Raw genomic sequence first — 15,211 nt, 5'->3', positions numbered from 1 at the left:
ACTTTGGATATGAGACAGATTTCTGTGTTTTTTTTTATATGAGCGCTTGGCTATGTTATGGTACAATGCAGAGATTATGAGTTCAAGTCACAAAGTTGGAGCATTTTCTTGGTTCTTTTTAGGTTGAACGAAATTTTCTCGATCCGGAAGAGTCTCTCGTATTCGCACCTTGCAAAATCTCCTCAAATTTTGTGTATTCTAGACATCAGAACTCCAAAGAATTTTATTTTTGTGTTCCAGACTCCAAACTCCAAACAAAAACTCCAAAGATTTCCAAATTGGATTTTCCCAAGGTAGACAAGAAATAGTTGAAATTATCCTCAACTTTCCAAAATTGCCATGAATTTTATTCAAGTCTTCCTCAAATCTTAAAGTCCCTCAAAAGTTGTCGAGAATGTCTCAACCGAATTGATTTATTGCGGCTTGATGACTTTCTACTGTTATGGTTCACGAGAAAGGAAAAACGCTCAGAGCAATCATAACATTAAATGATCTCAAAAGATCCCGCAAGTTGATCCTCGAAACTTCACAAAGAAACACGCATTTCACACCAACAGTATCGATCAGCTGGCAGGGTCAGCTGGCCGGAAGATCAAAATATTGTTGCACCCAATGCTGCTGTTCTATTGACCGTGGGTCAATCCGGTACCAGCCAGCAGTCAGCAATTGCAACCGATGATTTCATCTTAACATTCCACGAACAAGCAAAGCATCCGAGCGCATGCGATAAGCGCAATCAGGGCGCTGTACGATCGGGAAGTACAACTGCACAGTGAAAAGATGCCGATGCAATGTTTCGACCCACAACACGATCGTGCCACGAATCACGTAGTCGCACCCGTGATTGCAAGTGTGACGATGACGCATGACACGATGAGCAACCAGAAAAAAAAACATGCCCCAACAGTTTAACAGTTTATCGCAAAAACTCATCAAACGACCACCATCAACAAGCCTACGTTGTGGCGATGAACGAACAACAATGACTGCATTCTGATAACAAAGAAAAGTGTTATATACATAAATAAACAACCATTTTTGCTGCTTAAAAACATAACATTATCGCACGGTCTGCGGTCAACTGGTAAAATATCAAATTTAGCATGTTGGCAACCCTTACTTATATCCCATTCTAGCGTTTTAAGCATGAGCATGACCCCCCGTAACCTCTCATTCTCGATCGACAATTTATTAATCCCGCATGACCTCATCAGTACCGAGTCTAGTCGTGTGCACAGTTCCGGGATTCGTTTCGACATTTTTTATAGCTTTATAGACATTTGCAAAGCTAAAACAACTTCCAATGCCGGGCTACCGGTACGGTGATGAGCTTTAGTGAATGTTGTGTCCGCCTGTCTGACAAGAGAGGCTTTTAAAGAAGCAAAACACACAAACAGAACTAGCGAAAATCGTAAAACTCGCTATTCTTTCAAACGCCTATTGAACAATGTCTAACAACAAAGAGAAACGAGTTCTATGGCATAAACTAACCCCTATGATCGCTAACTTCCTGAAAGGGAGCAGCAGTTGAAAAAAGAATACAACAAGCTCAAATAAAATTAAAATCATGCTTGAATCGGGAATTAATTAATGAACACGATACTTCACACCGCCATACGTTCAAGGTAGCAAACGCGAACGAAACGAACATAACGAGCCAGGAAGGAGCGCATAAATCTTCCGTTCTGATGTTTTTCTTTTCGGAAAGAATCGTCGCATTTTTATGGTTATGGTGCAGTAGGTTTTGTTAAATGAAAGCAATATGAGAAAAAGAGTCACAGAAAAATCACGGTGGAAAAGAAGTAAACTTCCCGATTGAGGATTAAATGCATTTCAAAAACGAAAATCAAAAAGTCATGTTCGCGCCAATCAAGAACAAGAACGTCGCCATCGAGATCGTGTGCACCAATGCACAATAGCTTTAAGCCCAATGCATTTGTGTATGCATCCTTTCCCGAATCGCGCTGTGTGCGTTGATTATAATTCCCACACAAAGCTTCCCCCGTACTCATCCCGCATCCCACGCCCTTTAGCTTAAAGAAGTAATAATAAACAAAGAAGTTTTTCTTTGGCAAAGTACTCCATCTTCACCAACCCGTTTCGCTCGCAACGTTCGCTTTACATTGTCACAAAACTTCACACCGACGCCGATAGCATAAAAATTCGCACAAATATCCTCCCACGGATCACGGGGTGCATGCGCTCCTCCGAACCGAAAGACTCCCAAAATTTCCGGAGTCATCGTAATTTATCACCTGCGAACGGCGACGGGCACGATGAGTTCACGCTGATATTTCACCCTGCCATATAAATAAGTGCAGCCAAAAGGAATGGGTGTTCCAATATCCGAACCAGTTGATCGCATTGTTCCGGAAAACATCCTTCCACCCCAGCAACTACCGGCACATTTTCCATTCGAAGTTCTGTTCTGCTTTATTATTGAAGCGCTTGTTAAGAGGTCGTTGTTGCCCTCGCCGTCTCTTTAAACAGCTAGCAGGAAAGAGTGCGAAACGTCCAGCGTACATGCGGGCCAAACAATGTAAATAACAACGCCATACATATGAAGGGAGCATGATTTTCGGCAGCAGCAGCTTTACAACAACTCTATCAAACGAGGTTTTTGCGCACATCAATTCAACGGACATGTCTCGAACAGGGCACAAGCGGCGTACATTTATGGAGATGTCTTTATTAATCCGCAACCGCAACAACCGATGAGTGTGCGAAAATCGTTTTTGGTCAGGGGATTATTTACTGTGCATTACAGAAAATATTCAGATCCGTCAGTACAATTCGAAAGTTTGACGTATGATTTGTGCATTGTCTTCGTTCGTTTTTGTATATGTCAAACAGTTTGGATTAAAGTTTATTATCGTGACATCTTTAAATGAAAGATTAATTAAACTTTAAATAATCGGTTGATCTTGAAAATTTAAACGAAATCAAAAATTCAAAACTAGGAGTCTTACACAGCACCAACATCAAGAAAATAACACGCCATATTCTACGCCTCAATGCAGCCCATTTCACAATCATCTGGAAACAATCAGCAGACGAAGCAACGCACACTGCAAAACAGAAAACACACAAACCACCAATCTAACCAAACATAACGCGCCTGGTGCGAAACGCCACACAAACCTATGGGGGCATGATAAGATGGTTCGCTTGCCTTGAACTCGCGCACCGTCGACCTTGCCATCGACACACAACTTTCGATATGTGTTCCGCGTTTCTATTCGCTGGGAACGTTCCAACCAAAATCTGGTGGCTACCTTCCCGAAACACTATTTGCCCCTATAGGCGAGCCAAAAATCAGGCGAAACGTTTCTTTTTTTTCTCCGTTGGCTTTGACTTCATAAATCCCAAACCTAAGGAAGACGTAGAACGAAGCTGCGTAACTGGTGTGTTGCGAATGGTTCGATTCAGCAAAAAAAAAACCGCTTGGAAAAGAAAGATGAACAGACAAACTGACTGTGTGTGAAGGAAAAATAATACCCTTGCGCAAGGAGCAATTCGCTCCACGACGTTAAGAATGATCGCAGCATACGAAAGACTTCTTGGTTGATTCTTCCGGGGCGTATTCCTTTTCTTTCGCGGGCTTACCAAACGCGAGTGAACGTACCAGAAGGAGGCAATAATAATTATGATTTCTGTCTTCTCGTGGACCATTGCAAAGAGCCAACAGAGCAAAATGTTTGCACCAGCTTTTCGACTCGATGATGTTCTAAAATCGTTAGTGAACGAATTTTAATGTGCTACACTTCTAGACCGAATGGAAGGAAGAAATCCGATAGTGTGGTAATTTTATTGGAATAAAATATCAAAGAGTCTTACAGTTTTAACAAAACTTGTACTATCTGTTCACACAACACGCAATCGATCCTTTAAATGCATGTCTAACTCTACCTTCGTGCTCTGAAACCATCATGCTCAACTCCTGCTGGTATGATAATGCTATACCGTCACTCTCAATCTTTAAGATGCACTATTCTTTTCTTATTTTTCAACTCAAAGCCTCAAAGAACTCACCTCCAGACGGCCGAAAACGACCCTTACCACCGTTGCAAAATGACCGACAAATAACGATCATTTGCCTTTCACCGGACTGCATTTACTGTTTTATGATGTTTCCCAATCTCGTGCTTTGTACGGTAGTGCGCAATAGCAGCAAACGTCACGCACACCTTCAATAAGCTGCAACAATCAAGAAATAAGAGGATCAAATTCCATTCTCCAACGGTTTGAGGCACCCAAATGGCCAGCGGAGGAGAAAAAAAACCGATCCAACACATTAGAACATTAGCATGTCAAGATAGAAATCACTGTTTTAAACATGTTGATGGTACGATTGAAGTTGCCTCCTTAGCTTGCACGATAAAGGACTCAAGCTTTGCCGAACGACTGCACTTGTCTTCTTGTCAATCAATCGACCGATCGTGTTGCCGTCCGTGCAATTTTACGCGGTTCGTGTTGTTAATAAATTCTTACGATTTTAACAAGACAGATGCGTGTATGTAATTTTGTGTATACAATACTTCTTAAGACCCTAGGCAGAGATTCAAATGGCAAAAAATTGCTGACAGTGCAGGAATCAAGCAGAGCTAAAAAACATCACAATAGCAAGATCATGATGAAGTACTTTGTACATGGAATTTATCAAAAACAAAAGACAAATATTGCAACTTTATAGAAATATTTTCATTATATACACACTGCATTCTTATTAACCCTAGCAAGCAACTGCTTTTTGCTGCTGGAAATCCTCGGACAAAAACCAGAAACCATCAACCGCCATGATAAATTGTGGGCGCTACAGTTTAAACGAGTTGTACTGCAATTACACGCAGTCTCCTTTAAGAGCATCGGAATATCGTGAAGGTGCCTCGTCACGACAGCATTGCCGAACAACGACACCAGTTAACTATGATCGTATGGCCGATCATAACGACGACACTAGTAAAAGCCGAGAACAAGCGTACGGACACGATAAAAACGAGTTACGGATCCTACATTACAGCCCAAGGTTCTATGATGTGTAACGGAAGGAATGAAAACTATTTAATGTCCCACTCCCAGATGCCTGTGATGTCTGCACCTTGCACACAACATTCTTCGACAAACAGATGCTCGGGAGCAGATTTTCTCTACACCCAGCGTAAAGTTAATGATGGAGCTCATTTTGTCCGCAGATGCCCACTGATTGTGGGATTACAAGTTGAAGGTCATTCGATTGAGTCCTCGAACTTCCTTGTCCCATCGGGCGACAAACGCACGACACTCTGCAATCAACACGCAAACATTCCACGGCGTTGTCCAAGAAAAACTTGGAACTCTTCTGCCCAGCTGCACTGGCGTCTACGATGGCGCCGTTCGGAGCCACCACCACCGACAACCTCTCGGAGTGATGAACGTGATGAAGTAACCGTCTCGTAACTCGTAACGCTACCCCTTTATACGAGGATTTAATCCACGCGTCATCGAAGTACGGCGGCACTCATTTGCATATTATTCAACTAATTTGTCATCTCGTTGCTCTTTCCATTGCACTGCACCCCCTGCTAGAAGAGGTGCTTTCTTCCATTCCACCGATCTTCTTCCGGTCAATATTTGATTTTGTTTTCAGCCAGCCAACCAGCCAGCCAGGCCAAGCAAAACAGTGCAAACGACTGTGAGCCCGTCCGTTGGTCTCGGCGCATATGCTACACTGTTGCTGCGCTGCATTCTCTGGTGCTGCACTTTCACCACCACAGCTGTTGCACCGGGGGTGCACCGGTTTTGTTTTTACCGCAGCAAATCGCTCGGGCACTCATTTGTCAAATGAGCCGTTTCCTTTGCCGGTGTCATAACAGATAGCGCTGCGCAAGGCAAAGACACAGCCAGTCTCAGCAAAGTGACACTTTCTGCCTGGTACAGCAAACAAGAGTCCATGATTGGGCCGGATGTAGTTACATCGGGCAGTTGTATTATCATACCACATAACAGATAAAAGTAATTATATTTGTGTTATTCCACTCATTTAAAGATCTTCAACATTAAACAAATCTTACAAACAGAAGGTTCTTCAATCGTAGCAACAGCAACGGTCATGTGATAGATTTGTGAATTCTCGATTTTAATCCAACAGTTCTATTTCGAATACCAAAAGTTGTCTAAAATTCCCTTTCAAAACAACCTCTTTGAATAACCATGAAATAACCCTGACCAGTTCATACGATTACTTAATACCACTTTGGTGCATCATTGCAATACCAATGCGACAATTATGTGGTTTGCTTAGCTAATTGGAGTCATTAAGCCGATTGCTGCGAGCACATAGCTCCCCCTTACGTGCGAAATGCCATCGCCATCCCGTCGATCACGGTTTTTCACACGGATCTAGCACAGAGTGCTCTGCACTGCTCTAGAACTCCCCAGCCCCCACCCATCACAACCAGTCAGATTTGTTTGAAAAGCACTCGAAGGCTTCACCGCAAACTGTGGCAAGCAAACGCTCCAATGATACGCTTGTCTCAAGCCTGGCAATCAGAAACCGCCGTACACACGGACTCACTCGTGGCAGCGTGGAGTCGGTGTGAGGGTTTTGTATGTGGCTTCATTCATGCAAAACCATGGGTGAGATTTTCCCGCTTGAAGGGCTTGACACAAATTCCGCACCGGATGATCGTGCACGGCATGGCGTGTAACGGTCGATCCATCCGATGAAGTCACCGCCGACCGCGATCGTCGACCTGGGGTCCAGTAGATCAAGCTCCCGACACCATCATAACCACCGCCACCAATACCAAATAGCTGCATCTAATCGAGATGCAGCGAAAATTGAAGCTGACGGAAAAATTGCATCGGATTAAAGCCACTCCAAACTATGCTCGATGAATGAGTGGACGCGGGCAGGTGCTAGTGGGCCTCTAATGTCCACTTGCAGAAGAAGTTTGAAGGTTGCTGTAAAACGAATCGTGCCTGTTCGTATGTAAGACATCATATTATTTAATGCTCTTTGTAAACAAGACTTCACGTACAGCAAAAGGGTTTGTTTAAGCATTCATGTTAATGTTACTCAAGGCACCGAAAAAATGCACTGGTAGAATTTGATACGCTTCGCCTTTTTTTACACTACATCCGCTATGACTGGGGTTACCTGCGAAAGGAAGCAGCCTTTTAAAGTAAGGAATTCCACGCTTTGAAATTGGAGAACTTCGTCGGAGGATGTCTTTTTAATGCATGAAGCCTTATCACCGCCACTGCATCCGTTGCTGAGTAGTTGTGCTTTGGTACATAAAAAATAAGACAAATAAAATAGTAAAACATAAAACTACAAACTAATAAGATGTATCTTCCACTTCTGGATGACATCTGCATCAACTCACATCTGATTCTGTGACAGAGACTTACCTCCATTCTGACCCAAAATTTCTCTTTTCATCTTTCATCTACTATAACCGGACACATATTGTTTTGATTTTGTAGTGTTTGTTACACATCCACCAGCTCCAAAAAGAGATTTAGGCTGGTCGATAGAAAAGTGTATGCCGCCAGATCAGACAAACAGACGAGCTTGCCGACAAACAACGCACGGCACGCAAACCTTACCCCAAAACTGTCAAGCGACAACGAAAAACATGAGTGGGTTTCTGTTTCTGGCACAGCAACAAAACACACCCCAGCATAACGAGAGGAAAAGCAACACAGCCAACCTCAGGCCTACTCTGAAACGTACAGGTTGCCGGGGTTTTTTTTTTGTCGGCTCTCCATCCGACCCGCCAAAAAGGTAAATGTTGATCTTATCTTGAAGTGCGTTTCACGAACATGAAGTCGTGGGTTTCTTTTCGTTGTGGTGCACGACACACGGGCTTATCAGTAACGGAGAAGATAAAAACTCGATCGCTGATGATGACGAACGATGAAACGGCCGACCATCAGGCACACGGACGCACACCGGCGCAATAAAAGGCGCGCGATAAGCGGTTGGAACCCGATTGAAAATTGCGTGGAACACTTATATCTAAAGCGAGGGGTATTTTTGCCAGCGCCAATTTGTCTACTCCGTTCGAAATCGGTTTTTACATTAAAAGGGTATTTACCATTTAATGAAGGACGGAAGGACTCGCCAGCACACCGGCAAATTGTTGATAACATATCAACCATGTGCTTGTGGGTGTTTGCTACGTTTTCTATTTTAGCACAAGCTTCAAGTGAAAACATTTGTGCAAATAGTTTCAACTACGACAGCTTTCTTACTATTTACGATCAATAGATAACCTCGCTGCGTTGTTGATAACCGGGTACGCCAATCAACACTCACACCGTTTGTTTTGCCAATCTCAATATACCTGTAATAGTTTCATTATATGATGGTACCTATTGTTTCGACAACCCCCTTCCCCCCTCCTCCCCCCCCCCCCCTCCATCCGGTTCGCGGAAACTTGAACACACATCAAACAAATTCGACAGGAGAAATTCAAGTCCACGTCCGTAGCAAACCCATGTTGATTACCTTTTCCATCAGTCCATCCTCTTGAGGCCCCGAACTTTAGGGGGCAGGTTAATCCCGGTGCAGACAGAAGCTGTCTAAGCACCGTACACTCAAACGGTAGTTCATATTTCATGCCGCCTTCTTAGCGTCTCAACGTCAGCGATGAGAAGCTGGCAGGCAGGTTAGTTGATGGACTTTCCCAACCCGCGATCCCGCACCGAACCCGAACACGTCGGGACAGTTTAAATATTTAACCCGACCCTTACTTGGTCGATTGTAAAAAGGGTTACGCCGCCGACATAATCCCATCGATCGGTGCTACCGAGTTAACGAGGAGACGCTGGATTAACCCTCGAAAGGGTGAGCACGCACCAAGGCCATAAGGTGGCCCTTCGAACAGACAACGAGGCAAATAAAACAATGCATCGTGTGGACATTGAAACCCTTCAAAGGATTAGCTTTCGCAGAAGCAAGTGAGTGTTTCATAGTTTGATAAACTTTTCCGTAAGCGTTTATGATTTACTATTGACAGAAGTGGTCGCCACCAACTATTCTTTCTTTTCATAACCTCAAACTCCGCTGTACGGAAAGCAACAATCGAGAAATAATACAACCAAGAAACATCCTTCATTCTTGCACAGTTTTATTAATGAAACCCTTGAGATAGTATCAGTTCCAGTGAAAACACAACTTCTAAGGCAAAGCAATTTCAAAGTTCTTGGAATTAAAACGGGACATTCGCACATTCGCGCGCTGAGCTGCATTATGCACACGCTGCACGGGACCGCACGTCATTGCCGTTGTTGGAAAAGTGTCAACCATTTCCCTTCCCGCTAATCTTGTGACGGAACGTGGTAAAGCAAACGCAAGCCAGCTCGTTTTTGTGGCGTGTTGGTGCTAACAATAATGCTGACCTAGCCACTAGACGTTGCACCCAACTTGTGAACATCGCGCACTGCACTTGCCATGTCTAAAGCCTCTCCAACAACAGCAACAAAAAACCTAACCTCATCAAGTATGCTCATGTGCACTCGGTACCAGGAACGGACCAACGCTTGACCGTCATTGGCGAAACCATCCGAGAATTCCGAAAGACGAACAGAACACTCACTGGAACGAAATGAGACGCACCTGTTCTAAGGCAACGTACACCAACGACAGCTTAAAGATCATTCGGAGCAACTTCAACCCCCAGAGCTGCAGGTAGTTAGTTGCATGATTAATCGATGCCATCGTCCGATCCGACCCTTTCTTAATGAGTTCGCATAAGCGTTGCGGCACGCTGTAAATGAACGTCAAACGGCACCTTCGATCGTTGCGGTCGGTGTGGTAACTGTTCCTTCAGGTACTGCTGCCGGATTCGATGCGTACCACCGATAAGCAATTGAAATTTCTTGCTGCGTTCCTTAAGGGTCAATAAATTAGTCACTCCCCGTGTAGAATCTTCAATGGGCCGGAAACACATCACAGCGAATTACAAACCCAAAAAAAAGAAAAGGAAAAACAAACTCCACACATGGCTAAACATATCTGCATAACTTATAATTACCACGCCGATGAAGATATGTACATGGTTTCAGGTTTAATTATGCATCGTTTGTGCCCGCGCGTGGGGAAGACGTACGAATGCATCACTGTCCCGAAACAAAGTGGCGTTGGGTTGCAGTTTATTCCGCGCAAGGGAACCAATATCAATCAAATTCATCAACAATTATCTGATGCCATGTTTACACATTCTTCACATTGCTGGCCCGTCGCGCTATGCAGATGTAACGTGTCCGGGCAGCGTATGCGTGGTCACGGTACAAGGTATGTTTTAAAAGAAATATGTAGCAACGTTTGATAAGATAAAGAGAAAATGAACTTATCAATTATTTTAAGTGCAGCAATGCGCACAATGCGACCATATGTTGAGACGAGATGGCGTAAGCTTGTAATGGGACAATTTTTTAATTAACCTGCACCGTCGATGATGGACTGTTTTACCATTTGTTTTCGTTTGTTTTATGATAAGAAACCCTGCCAACAAATAGTGTTTTCTCAATAACTGACATCATCATTTTTTTCCATTTCCACTAATCTCCGAACTAATCACCCTTTATGATTCCAAAACTCCCGCAGTGTGTTCGTGCGATAAAGATGATAAATCTGTGCTTTTCATTTCTGGTCTCTCAAAAATCGGCTCCTAATCTAAGGGTCTAAGGAAAAAAAACACAATAATGATTGCCTAAAAACTAACAAAACCCACAACGCAAAGCAAAGGTTCCAACAACAAATGAAAACCGAAAAAAAATGTATTCACCTATCGCCAAGGAACAATCACACTCGTCCAAGACAACGGCAGAAAAACCACACCGGGATAGGTGGAAAGTGGCTGAATAATGAAATATTGCTTCATCTCTCGATCGACCGAGATGTAAAAAGCAGATCAAACTTTTAAACATTCATGCAGATGACGGCTGAGCGAAACCCCTTCCACGATCGTCTCGGGGATGTTTGCCGTTACTTACATGGAAAGGGCCCACAGCCAAAGAAACACCCGGGATGAGAAGCATACCCCCATCAGCACACAAAGAAAGCGATAAGATAAGCGAAGGAAAAACTCGAAGGAAAATCTTACATTACAATGCAAACGGTGCGAGCAGCGGGGGAAACCAAAACGCGCCCGAGGAGAGAAAGTCACCTTGCCACAAAATGTAGACAAAGCATAAACACGCGCTAGAAACATACACACGAAAAAAGGTCTGAAAAAGCACTAATTAAAGCATTCAGAAAAAGATTGCGCCAGTGCGATTATGAAGGGCAATCTGATGAGGACGGTCCGAGTAAGATGTTCAAGCATCACCGAGTATAAGCGAGCACCGGACATCAGAATGGTTGGTTCGTGGTGCTTATGTTATACATGGTAAATTACAGAATAATGCATCCTATAAAACATGCTACATCTATTTCCAACTCCACACTCCAACTTCATCCACACGCATGAGAACTTGCCTGTTCACCACCGAAGATCTGAACGAAAGCCACCGCCAAGGAAGTGCGCTGCTCTAATGCTGCAACACCTCCCGCGGTGTGATCTATTCACAGCTCGCTGCACGATGGAAATGTGCCGGAGGGTATTAAAATATTTTGACACCAGCAACACACCAAACTGCGGTAAAACCGTCCGCCGGATAGGTCGGGGTGTAAAGTTGATTAATACGGCCCTCGCTCAGTCCCGGCGATCCTGCACAGCGTATCGTGCGTTCGAATTCGTAACACTCCGTTCCGGTGGTACGTAGTTACGACGGAAGACCTTAAGCACCGCGAAGCCAGGCCGTCTACCTACCGAGAGTTGAAGATCAGCGGGCTCGAAGAGCCATATCCGAAAGGCGTCTCTAATGTCTCGACGAAATCCGATCAATACCCGGATGCTTTCCGGTCGCCAACATATGGCCGTGGCGGAGTGAAGCCGAACAACCATTCGAGGGTTGGACCAATTACCGATCGAGCGCATTATTTCGGTGAAAGCTTACATTTGAAACAATCCAATCGATTCACTGTCTGAAAGCACGATAATCTGCTCTATAATTGATTACCTAAAATCTATCCAGATAATCTGTACTCGTTAGCTAATGTACGCAATGACCTTTGGAGAGGACTTTTTGGAAAGCACAATGAAGCCTTTGTTGAAGGAGTTGGTGGCTGCTCAAGGTTTTATTGACAACTAGAACTAGACTCTCGCAACAAACCATCCATAACAAGTGTTACAATAGTGTTGCTGCATTGTAAGTCATCCCACGCTTTAGCGCAACATTTCCTCTGGAAGCTATTTCAAACGATCACCGGGAGCTGTTCCAACTACCAGCATCTAGAAGATATTACTGTAAGCTGACCAATATCATCAATCAGAACGGATCTAATCAGTGGTACACGCGCACTCCACCGAGAGAAAAAAGGGAGACTGCACCTTTACTTAATAATCTCGTATTTCACGCAAAAATATCCCCCACAGCGCGGCTGACAGCGCTCGTAGACTCGCACAGAAGCCACACTGGTGAGGCAAAACACCCACACGGTCGTCCAACTCCATCTCCACAGCTCCATGCTTGCTGCGTTGCTGGGATCTCCTACGCCCACTGACTAGCCAGCTTCCAAGTGCGAAGACATCGTCCCCATCAAGCAGCCCGATCAGTCATGGCAGGATAGGATGCACTTTGAAGAACAATATACGCCATCCCATGTTGCATCACAACGCCGTTAAGCCGTACAGAAAAAAAAAATGAAGAACTTTCAGGGCTAAGAAACTAATGGTGGACCGATATATGGTTGAAGCTTACACACACTCTCCCTCCTGCGCGTAGGTACTTCGGCTTATCGGAGGCCACCCTGTAGGTCGGTTGGGGGGTGGCACGTACGCAAATAAGAGCCACAGCTCCGTAGGTGTACCGTGCAGCAAGCCGCGCCGGGAGGCTCGTATAAAAGGTCAACAAACCAGCCAGCGTCAGGGTGACGTCTTCTGCTGTTTTATGACAGCCACAAACCACGACGACAACCCCGAAGCCCAGCCACATGATTGAACCGTGTGGCGACAGTGAAGACGTTTTCTCCGACACGCCGGTAGGGAGGTACACCGGGGGGATTGGTTGTTGGTCCCAGGTCGGGAAGTCTTTCTACTCGCGCCGTTCTTCGAGCGAATGGGAACCGTTCGATTGTGCCCAGCAGAATGGAAGTGAGCGTCCGTCGTTTGGAAATAAGCCGCTCGATAAAGATACGAACCAACCGAACGTGTGTGTAGTCGAATGTGACAAGCATCATTCGGTAGCAGAATCAAGGTAGACCTCCGGCCAAGCAGCGCACCAAAAGAACGGCCGGTGTGACAGAAGACGAGACCGATCGAAGATTGTGTGTGTGACGGCCCTTCCAATGAAGCGCGTCATTCAATTGCTTGAATCTTGATTAATTATTGATCTACGAATGGTACGAGCCCTGTAACCCAAAAAAACCCCTAACGATCAACACTGACCGTGAACATCGCAGGAAGAACCCCTCGGAGGCTTTGGGATATAACAAAAAAAAACCGAAACGAAAAATCAAACAACGACATCCAATTGCTTCGACATCGTTTAGTTAACAAGGTAAGTGGTCTGCCCAAAGACAAAAATCCAACCCAAAACTCCCCGCATTGCCGCAATCAAAGACCGGTGGCCGGTGCTGGGATTATCATTATTTTCGAATTATCAGCCATTAGTTTTAATCGAGTGTGCATTAGTGTGCCCACACACACCAGCCCCGGCACCATAGCGGGACATGTTGGCTGTTTGATCAACTCCACGATGGAAAGTCGGTCAAAAGTCGGCAAACGAAAGCACGACCCAGCTCGGCCAGGGAAAAAATGTTTGGCTAAGCGAATGATCGACAAATGACACACTTTTTTCCTGCAGGATTGGATTGGGCAAGGTACGGGAGAAAATAATGGAGCAGAAAGAAGAAAAAAAAACAACCAAACATACTGTCACTAACGGTCACCCGGTCCTCACACTGATGTTTGATCTTTGTGTATAATTAAAAGCTACTTAGCAGTTGTTTAAATGGAATTAGCGACGAAAAAATTGATAAAATGTTGCCTTTGACTCGTTCGTTACGCCTTGTTAACAGTGTTGAGCGCCGGTAATGCATGAGCTTGTGAAAGTTCTCTTAAAAAATTTTTAGACTTCACGCTTGTACCTTATCAATTTAGGGGTGTAACAGTGTACCGAAGCGAACGTAAACCCCAACCTACAATTATGAGTGTGCATTAGTAACTTATTGCGATCTCGTTGGGAAACAAATGACTACATTCGAACTATTACAACTTCAACTTGTTCAGAACCATGGTGTTATTCAATAAACACACTTTTTAGCCAGCCATCCAATCGATCACCTTCAATAGTTGGTAAATCGATTCCTGCCACGATTTCGGTACATTGGCCACCGACCAAACCACCGCAAAACACAAGCGCAAAGTACACATTTTTCCTTCCCTTAGATTGTGTCGTTACGATAAAGCGTAGCAGCGATAAAATACAAAACCAGATGGTAATACGCATATCTTTGCCCCGGAATCGAATCAACGCGGACCGTATCGTACCGGCAGAAATCTTCCACCGTACGGATATCATCCCCCATCATCCAGATTCTGCTGCCAAACAGCGAAAATTTATCCGCGTAATTTTACGACGCTTCGGCCGGCACCACACTATCCACGGGACCGGGATCTGTGCGCATAAACTATAAACTATCACGCTAACTATCGATCGGTGCCTATCGATTGCCGGGCCATCGACAGGGTCGTCGATCGATAAAACGCAACATCGCAACGTGCGTTTCCCGCGTCTCGTATCTTCCAATCTCGGGTCGCACTTACCTGCTGACGAAGGTGGTCCGAGGTGTCTTTGCTGCTGGGCCGAACCACGTCCGGCACGGGGCACCGGCACTCATCGCAACCCGAGAGCGAGAAGAAAATTAATCCCACCGGAAAGCTATACCTTACTTGGACGGTGGTTCGAATCGCCTGGTGGTTTTGAGCTGCCGGACGGTCGAGCATCCACACAGGCTCGCCAGAAGTTCGGCCGTCGGTGGAGGAGTCGACTCCTAACGCGAAGCAATAATTTCCAATTTACCTCCACCACCACCACGGCACGGCACGGTGTTGCTTCTCACCCTTATTTTCTATTCTTGCCAGAACGTCGGTATGCCGTTGTTGTCGAAAGTAAAACC

The 15,211-nt window shown here is 44.8% G+C and overlaps 1 protein-coding gene across 1 annotated transcript in view; it reads right to left on the bottom strand.

Annotated features, from left to right (window-relative positions):
• The window catches only part of LOC128706909 (semaphorin-5A), a 104,748-nt gene extending 89,816 nt beyond the window's left edge, over positions 1-14,932 (bottom strand). Inside the window, exon 1 of the mRNA XM_053801852.1 lies at positions 14,859-14,932. Within this exon, the coding sequence (XP_053657827.1) occupies positions 14,859-14,932 (74 nt within the window). The remainder of the gene's footprint in view (positions 1-14,858) is intronic.
• Between the last annotated feature and the right edge of the window lie 279 nt (positions 14,933-15,211).

The sequence above is a fragment of the Anopheles marshallii genome, chromosome 2 (assembly GCF_943734725.1).
Source record: "Anopheles marshallii chromosome 2, idAnoMarsDA_429_01, whole genome shotgun sequence".
Taxonomy (NCBI): Eukaryota; Metazoa; Arthropoda; class Insecta; order Diptera; family Culicidae; genus Anopheles; species Anopheles marshallii.
This window is presented reverse-complemented; position numbering and strand designations above follow the sequence as displayed.